This window comes from Oryx dammah, unplaced genomic scaffold (genome assembly GCF_014754425.2).
Source record: "Oryx dammah isolate SB20612 unplaced genomic scaffold, SCBI_Odam_1.1 HiC_scaffold_10, whole genome shotgun sequence".
In the NCBI taxonomy this organism is placed as follows: domain Eukaryota; kingdom Metazoa; phylum Chordata; class Mammalia; order Artiodactyla; family Bovidae; genus Oryx; species Oryx dammah.
In genome coordinates, this window is record NW_024070194.1 from 72,472,441 (window position 1) to 72,489,034 (window position 16,594).

The 16,594-nt window shown below is 43.9% G+C and overlaps 1 protein-coding gene across 2 annotated transcripts in view; it reads left to right on the plus strand.

Moving 5' to 3' along the window:
• KIF16B (kinesin family member 16B) overlaps nucleotides 1–16,594 on the plus strand; it is a 289,681-nt gene that overhangs the window by 26,109 nt on the left and 246,978 nt on the right. For both annotated transcript variants that reach the window (XM_040248276.1, XM_040248274.1), the window contains exons 2-3: nucleotides 10,425–10,494; nucleotides 15,027–15,140. In XM_040248276.1, coding sequence (XP_040104210.1) covers nucleotides 10,425–10,494; nucleotides 15,027–15,140 — 184 coding nt within the window. The remainder of the gene's footprint in view (nucleotides 1–10,424; nucleotides 10,495–15,026; nucleotides 15,141–16,594) is intronic.

Genomic DNA, 16,594 nt, shown 5'->3' on the forward strand with positions numbered 1-16,594 from the left:
GACAGCTCCCAGGGAGCCCAGCAGAGCAGGCTCCCCGCCGGGATGTGGGTCACGGCCCTGCTGACATACCACTCACCGCTGTGTGGTGAGGCGTGTTCCAAGGTGCCGTCAGGGTGATGGCCTGAAAACCCACTCCTGTGTGTCTTTGAGGAGAAAAACCCTTGGGTTTTTCATAAAAGTTGAGCCAATGCTTTATGATTTTTATGAACAGCAGCTAAGAGAAGTCAGCAAGATCTTTGCATGCTCAGAACCAGCTGGAAAGGCTGAGGAGTAGCCCGGGGAGAGAGGGTTGCAGGAGAGTGGTCTGCCCTGAGTTTGATTTCAAGCTTTGACATGGGCGGGCGAGGCGACATGTCTTAATGGAGCCTCTGCTATTGCAATGGGCACTGAGGTTGCTCCCTCTCTGGGTTGGGGGAGGGAGGTGAGGATAATTATATCTAAGTGGAAGAGCCGTGGAGTCTGAATAGGTCTCAGGCAATATTTGGAATGCAGTTACATTAAAACATCCGTTTATCTGAGATTGAAGTTTATTTGGGCTCCCTGTGTTTTGTCTGGTGCCCTAATAAGGGAAAAAACACCGTTGGGTGGGGAGGAGGAGTGAACAGCTCATTGAGCATTGGGAGAGCAGGACTGCTTCCTGCAAAGGTGGGATCTTGCCTGGTTTTGAATATTGACCTCGTGGAGCCTGGTGGACATGCTGAGGGTGGGGGTGTGGCAGAGGCAAATCGAGGTGGTGGTTGGGGGGGCGTGTGTTCCCTGTGACGGGAGAGCCGGGGCAGTGAGCCAGCCCTTTGAGAACCTGGATGCACCCCAGGGTGCTGAGGAGCCACCCGATGCCTAAAGTCAGAGACTTTTTGCCTTTTGAGTTCAGTTCAGTCGCTCAGTTGTGTCCTGCTCTTTGCAACCCCATGAACCGCAGCATGCCGGGCCTCCCTGTCCATCACCAACTCCCGAAGTTCACCCAAACCCATGTCTGTTGAGTCAGTGATGCCATCCAACCATCTCATCCTCTGGCGTCCCCTTCTCCTCTTGCCCTCAATCTTTCCCAGCATCAAGGTCTTTTGCCTTTTAATTAACTAAATTTACTTTAATCAAAGTAATATAAAATCATGCTGCTTCAGTTCATTTTCTCATCCCCTGAGGTCTTGCTCCCACTTACTCTCCAGAGGCGACCAGCTTCGCACTTATCATTTTGCAAATGTTCAGCGGTGTTCTCTGCATTTAGAAGCATCAATGTGCATATTCTCTCTGTGTTATTTATCTACTTATTTGATTGCAAACTGGATGTCATCTACATGCTTGGTTCTTCCCCCCACTTAACAGTGTTGCTGGGACTTCTTCCCATAGTAGTGCCCATGGAGGTCATACATTCTTTTTATTTTGTATTTAGTTATATCAATTAATTTATACTTGTATTTTGTTTTTAGATTGAAGTATAGTTGATATACAGTAAGTTACAGGTGTACAACATGCTGTTTCGTCTCTAGGTTATATCCGACTCTTTGCCACCCCATGGACAGTAGTCCACCAGGCTCCTCTGTTCATGGGATTCTCCAGGCAAGAATACTGACGTGGGTTGCCATTTCTTTCTCCAGGGGATTTTTCCAACTCAGGGACTGATCCCGAGTCTCCCGCTTGGCAGGCAGATTCTTTACCAGTGAGCCACCTGGGAAGCCTGTACAATATAGTGATTCACGGTTGAAAAAAAATTTTTTTTTTTTTTGGAATATACTTGATTAATGATGTTGTGTTAGTTTCTGCTGTACAGCAAAGTGGATCATTTACATACATATCCACTCTTTTTAAAAGATTCTTTTTCCATAGAGGTCATTACAGGGTATTGAAGAGAGTTCCCTGTGCTATACAATAGGTTCTTTTTTGTTTTAATATTTGTTTGGCTACGCTGGGTCTTAGTTGCAGCACGTGGGGTCTTCAGTCTTCACTGTGGCGAGTGAGATCTTTCAGTTTTGGCTTGTAGACTCGGTTGCAGCTTGCGGGATCCAGTGCAGCTTGTGGGATCCAGTTTCCTGACTAGGGACCGAACCCAGGCCCCTGCATTGGGAGTGTGGAGTCTTAGCCACTGGACTGCTGGGGGCGTCCCCTACAATAGGGTCTTTTTATCTATTTTATGTTAACAGTAGCGTGTATGTCGTTCCCAGCCTTCCGATTTATCCCCGCGCCCACCTTCCTACTGGTAACTGTAAGATTGTTTCCTCTATCTACATGTTTTCTATATGTGATTCTATTTCTGTTTTGTAAATAAGTTCATTTTTACTGGTTTTTAAGTTTTTTAGATTCCACGTATAAGAGATATCATAATACAGTGATTCACAACTTTAAAGGTTACATTTGATGCATTCTTTTAAAAACAGAGTTTAAAATTTTTGCTCTTGAGTGTCCTCCTGCCCCTCAAGCGAAGGCAGTTAAAGTATTGGTTCATAGTATATAACTCTTAGGTGAATTTGGGAATGCTAGTTCCCTTCAGAGCGAGGCTGAGTGAGCCACTCACTGGACTCTTCCAGGCTAGTGACGCAGTTCGGGGATCTCGGGGTCACCCACCCTCACTCTTCTGTTATGGGATGGCCAAACACCATCAGCTGCACAAGGGGAATCAGACTGAATTGCTGAATAATTTCAAAGCATTTAAAAAATCCTTGAATTAACATTAGTTTTTTTTCCTAACAAGTTTTCTCTGCTCCCATATCTAGCAGCTGATATACTTCATCTCTTTCTCCGATTAGATATTTTGCATCTGTTCCTTTCTCCTCTTCTCCCCCCTTCTCCCAGGATTGATCTGTAACTCAGTCTGATTATTCTAGTGGGTTCATTTGTAGCATCTTATGATCTAGTTTCCAGATCTTTCAAATAAATTACTTATTTATGTGAGTGAACCATAATTGCCTTTTCGCTTGAGAAACCCAATTCACCGAAGTGGCCAGGGAGAGAGACAGTTCATTTTGCCCTATTATCAAATCAATGTTCAAATAATATTTCAGGATGATTTATTTTCCTCAATATGAGAAAAATGTCAAGATTTATTTCCCATGTTTCATAAATGTCTGAGGAAATTGACCCGAACCTGGCGTCACGTGGATTTTAGCCGAGGGACTGGAAGACAGAGCACTAAGCTGTGGTTATGAGTGTTGCCTTGTGCAGGGGTCTCAGCTTGTGGGGTGCAGAGGAAGTGGGCTTCTTGCTTCCCTGGGATCCTCTAGACGACAGGAAAGATGACATCAGCAGGCTTGAAGCCCGTGTGGGTGGGATGAAGGGGTTTTTTGAAGGTTCATAGGGTGTTGGGGGGTCAGACTAGACCTGGGACAAGCCTTGCTCGAGGGCCTGAGTGGGAAATCTAGAAGCAGAAATGATGAGAGACCAGCGGGGAGCGTGGCCCTCTGGAGCAGAATGCCCCTGGGGAACAGTAGTCTGCATGGGCAGTGCCCATTCCACGCTTTGGTCTTGAGTCAGGCGGTCTGTCACAGCAACTGTCTTACGGGCACCCATCCCTCCAGGTGCAGGCGTGCACACCTGTCACACGCAGTCCTTCCTTCTGTGAGGTTCACACCCGGGGTGGGGTGTGAGACCAGCTCACGAGGGGCTGGGGCGGAGGTTCAGTGAAGCCTCAGGAAGGTACGGAGGGCAGGCCGAGCACTGCCCGGGATTGAGGGGGGAGGTGGGTGGTGTGGATGGTTAGGCTGAGTTGGGTCAGAAGGCCTTGGGAACAGCCAGGAGTTGGGCTTCAGCCTCTGGCCCGTGGAAGTTGCTATAAAGCTGGGGAACCATATGATGCCCTGTGTGTTCAGAAAGAGAGGAGGAAAAGGCTGGAGGTGAAGAGACTCGAGGAGGAGGTGGTGGCCAACCTGGGATGGTGGCAGAGGTGACCGAGAATGGTAGCCTGGTGGTAGGTCAGGTGGGACTGTTGGTTGGGGGGAAGGGGAGAAGGCAAGGCTGCCCGAGGGGGCGTCATGTGGACCCTCAAGCCAGCCACGATACTTAGAAGTCCTGGGGCTGCAGAAGAGGCCGGAGCAAAAGCCAGTCTCCAGGGGACGAGGAGCCGGGGGCCGTGGGGTCAGCAGGGTGGAGAGAAAGGAGCCAGGGGCCGCCGCCTTCCTGTCCTCCATCTCTGAAATCCTAGGAAGCCGGAGAGCTGCCTGGAATCCAGCGGGGATGAGGGCATCAGGGGTTTGTTTCAGCATTTAATCACCCCAGCCATCACAACCGCTTTCTAGAGATTACATTGGCTTTCCCGTATTTTCCGTAACTAGATTGAGATTCACTGTCTATGGCTAAATCGCTAGCTAGCTTCTTCATATTTATAGTACTATTCTTAGGGATTACTTTCAGATTAAAGATGCATTTTTTTCTTACAATTTTAGTTTTTATGCTTAAGAAAGAAGCAATCTAGGAAATTGTTACTTGTGAAATTTCCTTCTGGAACAGACGGCTTTCCTTATTTATCTTAATGACCTGTGCTGTGACTTAAAATGACTTCAAGCTATTGGCAGCAGCCTTACAATGATTTTGGGAAACCATATGGGCATTGAGAGGGCTGGAAGCTTGGTCGGGTACTAAGGATGTGGGAGCCTGGAGGTCAGGACACTCAGATGACTTCTGAGATCTGATGATGTTAGACATGTATTGCTCTTGGTTTGAAGCCACCGTACAACTCAGAACAAAGAGTCAAGACAGTGTCAGCTGACTGAGGTTATCTCCAGTTCTGTCATGAGATTTTACAAGTAAGACTTAAAGGTCGAAGTACAAAGTTAGCGTGTTTCCCAGCATAGGAAGCAGATTACGTGGTAGAGTTTGTCTCGTGAGAGTAGCTGTGAGGCCGATTATGACTTTGTCATATTCAGAGAGTGCCCAGCCTGGCGTCCCAGTATCAGTGGTCACCGGGGTCCCTCGGGGCTCCTGTCCCAAGAAGGTTCTGTTCAGCGGGTCTGTGGTGGACCCGAGACCCCTCATTGCTAATGAGCTCTGGGGGCTGCTGGCTCCTGGGTTGCACTTGAATAAGAAGGATCTGAGCTGGGGTTTCTATCTTTTGGGGCACAGAGCTCTTTGTGGAACTGAGGAAACTCTGGACCCTCCAAAAAGTGAGCCTGCCACCTCCCAACCCCATCCCATCCTGCCCCACCACCTGCTGTTTCAAGGTTATATAAACCTGCTGAAACCCACTGAGTGTCTTCAGTTTTTTTTTTTTTTTAACTGGAGCATCTTCAGTTTTGATTCGGACGTGGCTGGTGGAAAAGATGCTCGTTCAGTCAGTATCTTCCTTGGTGTCTTTATAGAGTGGATGTTAATTTAAAACTGGGCATGTACTGCCGTGGCTTCCTATGGGTTTGGACTCAATGATCCTGGGGAGAGCCCTTTAAACTTAGTAGCTCTCAAAGACGCGTGGCTTCGAGCCTGGGGCTCCTTCCCTTCTGGCTTCCCACTGGTGAGAGTGGTGGGTGCCATGTGACCTGCAATTTCATTTTACTTTATTTAAATATTTTTTCCTTTATTGTTTTAATCTTTTGCATTTAGAGCTATGATCCATCTCTAATTTTTGTGTATAGTGTGAGGTCTATTCCTATTTTTTTGGCCATGCCTGGTGGCACGTGGGATCTTAGTTCTCCGACTAGGGATCAGATCCGAGCCCCTGTGTTGGGAGCATGGAGTCTTAACCAGTGGACATTCAGAGAAGTTTCTTTCTTCCTGTTTTATGAGTAAGAATTGGTTGGTGATATGAGCGCCTGTCAAGGACTAGTCCTCAGATCCCTGAGTGGTTTCTGTGCTCCTGGCAGGTATTTGTTGACAATATTAGTGGTTTTAAAGTGCAAGAGCTAGACACAGTAGATTGGTGAATGACTAAGAAATGGCCCAGGTGGAAACGGGAGGGATGTCATTAACAAAATGAATCCTCCTGGCTTTCTCAGTGGGTAGAACGTGCTTTGGAAGGTGAATGCTGTGAAGATAAGTATTTTTTTTTGAGCTCCATGAACATGGGGTTTCCGCGAGGCAGTTCTCACTTTTGGGTTCACAGTGGAGCTGCCCAAAGACCTGGAGGGTGGAGTGGAAGCTCCACACAGGCGAGTGGGGTTTGTTTATTGGTCTCTGAGCCAGTGTTCTGTTTGCCCAACCCTGGACTTCCCCAGACTGGCCTGGAGAAGCTGAATCAGGCCACGGGGACCCATTGTAGCTCTTGGATGGTGTTTACCACAGCACACTCTTCGGGCTTAATGATTCTGGCTGGTGTTCACCCTGAGGTGGTCAGGGTGCTACCCCTTCCCAGTTCCACCCCCTACTAGGTTATCTGAAAATAAGTCCCAGACAGGTTATCTGAAAATAAGTCCCAGACATCATTTCATTTGAAATATTTCAGTGTTTCTCTCTAAAAGGTCAAGACCTTGTAAGACTCAGCATGATAGCATTATTACACTTAATAATTCCTTAGTATAATCACATATCTAGTCAGAGTTAATATTTCCCTCATGTCATATAATTTCTAAAAATGTTTTTCTATATGAATTGAGATCCAGTCAATGGATAAGTCTCTAAAATCTTTTTTAATCTATAGGTTCTGCTTCCATCCTTACATTCCTTGCAGGTTATCGTCGTTATGGAACAACCCAGGTAGGGAAATGACATGATGTCTGGGCCTCTTTCTTCCTCGAGACACAGTCATTTTGAAAGTGGCTACTTAATAATCCTACTGTGGCCTGTAAGTGTTCAAGTGAAAGGAAGAGGTGCATGTCTCATCTCAAATCAAAAGCTCGGAATGATTACTCTTAGTGGGGAAGGCATGTCAAAAGTTGAGATAGGCTGAAAGCTAGGCCTCTTGTGCCAAATATTTAACCTACCTGTGAACACAAAGGAAAAGTTCTTGAAGAAAATTAAAATTGCTGTTCCAGTGAACACATGAATAAGAAAGCGAAATAGCTTTATCGCTGATGTAGAGAAAGTTTGAGTGGTCTGGAAAAAAGATCTAACTAGCTGCAACATTCCCTTAATCCAGTGCAAGGCCTTAACTCTCTTCCATGCTGTGAAGGCAAGGAGAGGTGAGGAAGCTTCGGGAGAAAAGTTTGAAGGCAGCAGAAGCTGGATCATGAAGTTTAAGGAAAGAAGCCGTCTCCATGACGTCCAAGTGCCAAGTGAAGCAGCAAACGATGCTGATGCAGGTGTAGTTAAGATCATTAACGAAGGTGGCTGCGCTAAACAGCAGATAATCAGTGTAGACGTTAAGATCATTAATGAAGGTGGCTGCGCTAAACAGCAGATAATCAGTGTCGACGCAGCAGCCTTCGATTGGAAGAAGATGTCGTTTAGGACTGCCATTGGGTAATGCAGTTGGTAACTTTAAAACCGATACTCACTGACCACTCCAACAAATTGTAAGACCCTTTAGAATTTATGCTCTGCCTGTGCCCTGTAAATGGAACAACAAAACCTGGATGATAGCACATCTCTTTACGACATAGTTTACTAAATATTTTAAGCCCACTTTCTCAAAAAAAAAAAAAAAGATTCCTTTCAAAATGTTACTGTTCATTGACACTGTGCCTGGTCATGCATGTGATGGAGATAAATGTTGTTTTCATGCCTGCTAACACAGTATCCATTTTGCAGCCCATGGATCAAGGAGTAACTTCCACTTTCACGTCTCATTCTTAAAAATATATTTCACAAGGCTGTAGTTGCTATAGATAGTGATTCCTTTGATGGATGTGCGCCAAGTAAATTGAAAACCTTCTGGAAAGGATTCAACGCTCTTAGATGCCATTAAGAACATTCATGATTCGTGGGAAGAAGTCACAATACCAGCATTAACAGGTGTGTGGAAGACGTTGATGCCACCCCCCTTGGATGATTTTGAGGAGTTCAAGGCTTCAGTGGAGGAAGTAATTGCAGAGGTGGTAGAAATAGGAAGAGAACTGACTTAGAAGTGGAGCCTGAAGATGTGACTGAATTGCTACACCTCATGAAAACCTCTGATGGGTGAGGTGTTGCTTCTTACGGATGAGCACGGAAAGCGGTTCCTTGAGGTGGAATCTACTCCTGGTGAAGATGCCGTGAAGATTGTTGAAGTGACAACAATGGATTTAGAACATTACATAAGTTTGGTTGATAAAGCAGTGTTTGAGAGGACTGGCTCCAATTTTGAGTCTGTGGTTTAAGTACTATCAAACAGCATTGCGTGCTACAGAGAAATTGTTCATGAAGGGAAGAGTCCATCAGTGAGGAACACTTTGTTGTCATATATTAAGAAACTGCCATAGCTGCCTCAGTCAGCAGCCATCAGCACTGAGGCAAGACCCTCCACCAACAAAGAGATGACCATTTGTCAAAGGCTCAGATAATTGTTAGAAGTTCTCAGTAATAAAGAAATTTTAAATTAAGGTGTGTACCTTGTTCTTGTTTAGACAAAATGCTATTGCACATTTTAAACATAATTTTGATAGGCTCTGGGGAACAGTAAAGTTAATGTGACTCACTGTGTTGTGATACTCGCTTTACTGCCACCGTCTGGAAGGAACCCACAGTATCTCTGAGGTCTGCCTGAATATTTGAATTGAATCTTCTCCAGTAAGCCCTGGCATACCTTAGTGGAAAATGGTCTTTAGATACTACTTTGGCCCTGGTAGCTCAGATGGTAAAGCGTCTGCCTACAATGGCGGGAGACCTGGGTTTGATCCCTGGGTTGGGAAGATCCCCTGGAGAAGGAAATGGCAACCCACTCCAGTATTCTTGCCTGGAAAATCCCATGGACTGAGGACCCTGGTAGGCTACAGTCCATGGGGTCGCAAAGAGGTGGACACAACTGAGTGACTTCACTTTCACTTTGGCCATAAGACTCTAGGCCTTTTCCGAGGACAAAACTGGGGAGTACTTCTTTTCAATTTCAGGTAAAGTTCATCTTAGATTTCCTATTTAGATTTAGGACTAAGGAGTTTTTACCTTGCATCATCAATCTGTTTAAAAAAATTCAACCAAGTCAATTTGAAGATCTTATTGGTTTTATTCAATGACTCATTAATCTGGTAGCATCCCCACCTGGCAAGTAGAAGGGCCCTGCCAGGAGCTGTACAAAATGGAAAGCTTTTATGGGTAGAAGGAGGCTGTGACAAAGAAGTTAAAAAAAAAAAAGTGAATTATATCAGGCAAAGTCAGCTTCCCTGGGGGACTGCAGAGGTTCTTACCAGGCAAGTTACCTTAGACCAGGAATTTCCAGATGGACTGGTTCAAGACTTACTCTTGGGAGAGGCTGAAGCTGCCTTAAGTTAGGTATTAGGTCTTGGTGGGGCTTAGCTTAAGTGACTCCATTTTGGTGTTACAGTTTCTTTTACCAAATCTGATGTTTCTATCTCCTTTCAAACCAAAAACTTTGGCTATCAGGGGCAGCAACATAATTACTCATGTATTATCCCTCAATACGCAGACAGAAATGCTTGGATAAATACACTTATTTTACCACCAAAATATGATGCCTAAAAAAAACTTGACGATTGCTTTGTATTAGTAGTTCTTTTTTCCCTTAGCCTAGATTCCTCCTGCCCAAGGAATCTAGCATGAGATCTTTTCTCACTGTCCAGCACACAGATTGATTTACTTCAGCTTACTTTTGGGTTTTAGGTTATTTAATAAAAATTGTTTTATTTTTGTGTGAATTATTTTCATCATTCTAAACACGATCTACAGATCAAGATGTTTTTGTAGAAATCTAGCTTCGTTCTCTCTTATTTCTCCCTAGGTGACCTTTTGAAAGATAAATAGGTTATCCTTTTTATCTTTAAATACAAGTGGTGGTATCCTGTGTACACTTTTCTCTGCTTTGCATTTCCCACTCAGTGTCCCTTGGCCTCTATCCACAGCAGTACCGAGAGACCTTCCTCTCCGCATTACCAGGGACACCCCACTCCATTGTGTGGGCGTGGGCTTGTTTATTTTAGGAGTTCTCTTAACTTCCTGTTCGAGTGTTTTCTGGGAATGCCATTTTCTGGATGAAGGTAGAAAGAAGGTGGGGGCAAGGGGTGGCCTGGCTGCCTCTGGGAGGCTCCTGGCTGTGAGCACTCACCCCTCTCTCTTCTCAGCCCTCATCCTGGATGGAGCATAGGTGCCTGTCCTCCATCCCAGGTGGGCAGGGCCCTCTTACCTAGAGTCGGAGCGCCATCCACTGTCTTTGCATTTATGCTCCTGTTGGCTCCCATGTAGAAATGCTCCCAGGGTTTGAGTCATACAGCATTTTCAGTCTTACGGTTTTGATAAAAGCCTCTGTTTTGTGTGTCCTCGTGTTTATGTTCCTAAGGATCTGGGAGGAGGAGTTAAGAGATTGCACCTCACGTGCTGAATAAAAACAGATCGCCGTACATAAAAAGTAAACACCACAGACGTGGTAGGAACACCCTTTTCTGGCCTCCCTAACCAATACTGAATTACTTGTGTTGCAGGGAAAAGGACTTGGAAGCCAAATTCATTATTCAAATGGAGAAAAGCAAAACGACCATCACAAACTTAAAGGCAAGTAGTGACCTGGCCTGGCTCCAGTTCTGTGACTTACGTGCTTTGTTTCAGTGTTAAATGGTTTGTGGGTGAATACGACACATCTGTTTTCACAGCTTTCTTCTCTCAGTTCAGTTAACCATGTCAGCTTGAACTTGGCTTGGGCTCAGCCATGAAGCAAACGGGTGACAAGTGAGTATCCGTTACCTGTCCTGTGTCTGGTTTTGTTGACCTTAGCTGCAGAGCCAGGCCGCAGCTGGGGGAGGTGAGACCAGGCATTTTTATCCTCTATCCTACTGTGGATTTGCCACCTGGAAATTAGCTCATTGTGGATTATTATAAACCTTGACCCTAGATTTGTTTTAATTTTTTTTTAAGTATTTATTTTTATTTATTTATTCAGCTCTGCCAGGTCCCAGTTGTGGCACACGAGGTCTTTGATCTTCCTTGTACAATGTGGGATGTAGTTCCCTGACCAGGGATGGAACCCAGGCCCCCTGCTTTGGGAGTGTGGAATCTTAGCCCCTGGACCACTAGGGAAGTCCCTGTTTTCATTTTTACTGAAAGTAACTTTGTAAACCTTGCAGGAGGAGCTGGTGTGACTAGTCAAAACTCAGGAGATGAAAAAATGTAAAAAATGAAATTTTTTTCTGAAAAAAAAAAAAAATTGAAAAATCCCAGAATTTTCTAAGATGGCAAGCTCTTTTGTATTTAAAATATCCTGAATACTTTCCACTTATGGGGAAAACAAGTGTGTAAAATCAGTAATAAAGGAATCATGCCCCTAAGGACCCAACCCCCTCCCCTCTGGGATTTGTCATTAGCTCACAGGTTTGGGTTTCAGAGGCCTGCTGCCCCGCGGCCAAGTACAGATCACCCTCTGGTTGGATTTCTGTTAATTCATGGCTCAGGGGACTGGACATTTTGTAATCCAGTTTCAAAGTCATGCAACCTGATCCCCAGTGATGGAAGCCAGTAAGTAATGTGCCCATCTTCAAACAGGCCGTGCCCTGGGGATTCCAGAGGCCTCCTCTGAGGCGCCAGTGCCCCTCGCCTGTGGCCTCTGCAGTGGAATGTCTTTCTTGCTTTGCTGACCTGCACTTCTTGTTCCTCCTGGCTCTGCCCAGCTGCACCTGGCTTTCCCTCCTCTGAACACCCACATCTTTTCACTTAGCTCACCCTTTCTCTGCTGTTAGTTTCCTTCGCTTTGCTCTGCTTCCTGTGTCTTTATGTACTCACAGGGCTGTAGACAAAGTCCAATCATTCTAATACTGTATTTACAGAACCAGTGGGGAGAGCTGAGCATTGGATGAATATCCTTACTTCGTGTGTTATGGAATCTCATTTTCTTTGATTACTCTGTTGCTTTTTGAGTTTTGCAAACATTGCTTTGTTTGATACAACCGCAATAGGTGCCTGGAGTTTTAAACATTTTAATAATAAGAACCTTAAAATTTTTTCTTTTTTACAGCTTATAGTACATACAGTGTTGTTGTTGAGTCGCTCAGTTGTGTCCGACTCTGTGATCCCACGAACTGCAGCATGCCAGGATTCCCTGTCCTTCACCATCTCCTGGACTTTGTTCACATTCATGTCCGTTGAATCAATGGTACCATCCAACTATCCTATCCTTTGTCACCCCCTTCTCCTGCCCTCAGTCTTTCCCAGCATCAGGGTCTTTTCCAATGAGTTGGCTCTTTGCATCATGTAGCCAAAGTATTGGAGCTTCAGCATCAGTCCTTCCAATGGACATTCAGGACTGATTTCCTTTAGGATTGACTGATTTAATCTCCTTGCTGTGCAAGGGACTCTCAAGAGTCTTCTCCAGCACCACAGTTCAAAAATATCAATTCCTTGGCGCTCAGCCTTCTTTATGGTCCAGCCCTCACATCTGTACATGGCTACTGGAAAAACCGTAGCTTTGATTAGATAGACCTTTTTCAGCAAAGTGATGTCTCTGCTTTTTAATACACTGTCTAGGTTTGTTATAGCTTTTCTTCCAAGGAGCAAGCATCTTTTGATTTCATGGCTACGGTCACTATCTGTAGTGATTTTGGAGCCGAAGAAAACAAAGTCTGTTTCTGTTTATATTTTTCCCCCATCTATTTGCCATGTAATGTTGGGACCGGATGCCATGATCTTCGCTTTTTTGACTGTTGAGTTTTAAACCAGCTTTTTCACTCTCATCTTTCACCTTCATCAAGAGGCTCTGTAGTTTCTCTTCACTTTCTGCCATAAGGGTGGTGTCATCTGCATATCTGAGGTTACTGATATTTCTCCCGGCAATCTTGATTCCAGCTTGTGCTTCGTCCAACCTGCACTTCACATGATGTACTCTGCATATAAGTTAAATAAATAGGATGACAGTATACAGCCTTGACGTACTCCTTTCCCAATTTTGAACCAATTTGTTGTTCCATTTAAGGTTCTAATTGTTTCTTTTTGCCCTGCATACAGATTTCTCAGGAGTCAAGTAAGGTTGTCTAAGAATTATCCAGTTTGTTAATGATCCACACAGTAAACAGCTTTAGTGTAGTCAATGAAGCAAAAAATAGGTGTTTTTCTGGAATTCCCTTGCTTTGTCTGTGATCCAACAGATGTTGGCAATTTGATCTCTGGTTCCTTTGCCTTTCTAAACCCAGCTTATTTATCTGGAAATTCTCGGTTCAGATACTGCTGAAGCCTAGCTTGAAGGATTTTGAGCATTGCCTTGCTAGCATGTGAAATGACTTCAATTGTGGAGTAGTTTGATCATTCTTTGGCATTGCCTTTCTTTGGGGTTGGAATGAAAACTGATTTTTTCCAGTCCTGTGGCCACTGCTGAGTTTTCCAAATTTGCTAGCATATTGAGTGCAGTGGTTCAACAGCATCATCTTTTAGGATTTAAAATAACTCAGCTAGAATTTCATCATCCCCACTAGCTTTGTTCAAAGTAATGCTTCTTAAGGCCCACTTGACTTCACATTCCAGGATGACTGACTCAAGGTGAGTGACCACACTGTCATGGTTATTTAGGTCATTAAGGCATTTTTGTATGATTCTTCTGTGTATTCTTGCCACCTCTTAATATCTTCTGCTTCTGTTAGGTCTGTACCGTTTCTGTTCTTTATTCTCATTTTTGCATGAAGTGTTCCCTTGGTATCTCTAATTTTCTTGAAGAGATCGCTAGCATTTCCCATTGTATTGTTTTCCTCTTATTTCTTTGCATTTTTCACTTAAGGCTTTCTTATCTCTCCTTACCTTCTTTGGGACTCTGCATTCCGATAGATGTATCTTTCCCTTTCTCCTTTGCCTTTCGGTTCTCTTCGCAGCTATTTGTAAGGCCTCCTCAGACAGACATTTTGCCTTTTTGCATTCCTTTTTCTTGGGGATGGTTTTGATCACCACCTCCATGTTATGAACCTCTATATGGTTCTTCAGACACTCTGTCTATCGGATCTAATCCCTTGAATCTATTTGTCACTTCCACTGTATAATCATATATACCTGAATGGGTTAATGGTTTTCCCTACGTTCTTCAGTTTAAGTCTGGATTTGGCAGTGAGTTCATGGTCTGAGGAGCAATCAGCTCCCGGTCTTGTTTTTGCTGATTGTACGGAGCTTCTCCATCTTTGCCTGCAAAGACTATAATCAGTCTGATTTCAGTGTTGACCATCTGGCGATATCCACGTGTAGAGTCTTCTCTTGTGCTGGAAGAGGGTGTTGCTGTGACCCGTGCGTTCTCTTGGTAAAACTCTGTTTGCCTTTCCACTGCTTCCTTTTTTCTTCCTACTACAAGGCCAAACTTGCCTGTTACTCCAGATGTCTCTTGACTCCTACTTTTGCATTCCAGTCCCCTATGATGAAAAGGAGACATAGTATAGTATCTGAATTATGTTGGCAAATATAATTCCGATTAAACTTACTTAGCACATATCCAGGGAGCTGTGTGAGGCATTGGTGGCACATGAAGACGTTTAAACATGATTTCTTTTGTTCAGTTTTGGTATATAGCAAGATAGGTCAGATGTATGCAAACATATGCAATAGGCTCATAATATGATGTGTCCTGGGAGAGGCTCGACTCTCAGAGGTGGGAGAAATTACTTCTGGATGGAGTGCCAAGGGAAGCCTTACGGAAGAGGAGGCGTCTGACTTGGAGTTTTCAGTGGGGCAGTAGATTACACATCTGTTCTCACATTGTCATCTGTGTGAACAGCACCCCCTGGAGTTGTGCAGACCCTAGCTTTGGCCGGAATGTCAGGCTCATATAGGGTAATCGTGATGAAAAGTCCAGAAACGTTAGCCTTGGGTCGTATTGTAGAGCGCCTGAATGAGAGGCTGGGAGGAGTTATGTTTGCTTTCTTCTTCTTCATTGAGAAGGTGGTCAGGAGGAATTAAATGGATTTGAGTCAGGGTATAAATAATGCACGTTGGTGATTGTTGTGAACTTTTTACACAATTTTTTTTTTCCCCTTGAATTGGGTGGATTACTTGTCAGCTAACAGTATTCTTTACATTATTATGGTTTTTCTAGCTGCACTGTTACTATCACAATCTTCTCTCTCTAGATACCAGAAGGAGGGACTGGGGACTCAGGAAGAGAACGGACCAAGACCTTCACCTACGACTTTTCTTTTTATTCTGCTGATACAGAAAGTCCAGATTATGTTTCTCAAGAAATGGTATGATGTTTTCAAAAATCTCTATTTTGGTTTATTTTCATGTTGAGAAAAACATGCCTACCCTAAAACTCTTTAAAACGTCTTGCTAATTTTTTTTTTTCTGAAAATGATTTATATAAAATTAGTCTTTGCTAACTTAGCTTTTTGGTTGGTACACAGCACCATTTCTCTTAGGCCTGAAATAAATTCTGTCCCCAAAAGGCGGAGTTTATTTTTCTCTTCTGAGCATGATCGTAATTTTTGTTTCAAAACTTGGCAGTGACTACAGTTTTAAAGGAGCTTTGGAAATAAAGCATTTTGAGGGGGACATTTATAGACGTACTTTATTTTACTGTGCTTTGCTTTATTGTACTTTGTAGATACTCTTTTTTATAAACTGAAGGTTGTGGCAACCTTGTGTCAAGTGAGTTTGTGTTGTTTCTCCAACAGCCTTTGTTCCCTCGGTATCTCCATGTCACGTTTTGGTAATTCTTGCAATATTTCAAACTTTTTCCATTACTATATTTGACCAGAGATCTGTCCTATTAATTACTTTTGCAACAAGATAATGGCTTGTTGAAGGCTCAGATGATGGTTAGTATTTTCTAGTAAGAAAATATTTTTAATTGAAGCAAGTATATTATTTGTTTAGACATAATGCTACTACGGACTTACCAGACATACAATATGAACATAACTTCTATTTGCACAGGAGCCAAAACATTTGTGAGCCTTGGTTTATTGCAGTTGTGGCTTTGTTGTGGTGATCTGAACTGGATCACAGTGTCTTTGAGGTCTGCCTGTGTGTACTGCTAAGCCTGGCAGATTACTCATTTGACCTTGAGTCCTACCCAGATGCAGAGCTTTAGGATGTAGACTTCAAACCCAAGTCACATTTCCCCTTCTTGGGTGCACCATTGTAGGTTCCAGAAAGAAGGATTTTAGAAAGAAAGATCGTTTTGCCCAGAATCTTTCTGGAACATAGAATGAAGATGGGGTTTGTCCAGGAAACCTGTGCTGTGGACTTTCGTGATCTGAAATGTGGACCTGACGTTGGCGGAGAACAGACCCGAAGGCCCTCCAGGGGACCATCACGTGATGCCGTGTCACGTGACCAGAAGGACTCGTGCATTTCCTTGGGTGGGACGAGCAGGGTGTGAGAGCAAAGCGGGGTTCTGGGGAAGCACAGTGTTGTGGGAGAAACTGGTTGCATCTCTGGGCTTCTTCCTGGCTTGCTAACAGCTTCTTTGGAGATGTAGCTTCAGGTCTCCAGGTGTTAAATGGAAGGTATTAAGGGTGGTGCAAATGTAATTGCTGTTTTGGACCATGAATTTTAAATCATGGTAACGAGGCTCAAACACATTTTTATTAATCAAAATAAGAACCATTACAATCAACACATTTTTGCCAATAAGAAATAAGTTTGTTTATTCCTGTAGCTTAAAAATCTGTGGCTCAGGATTCAACAAACTCTT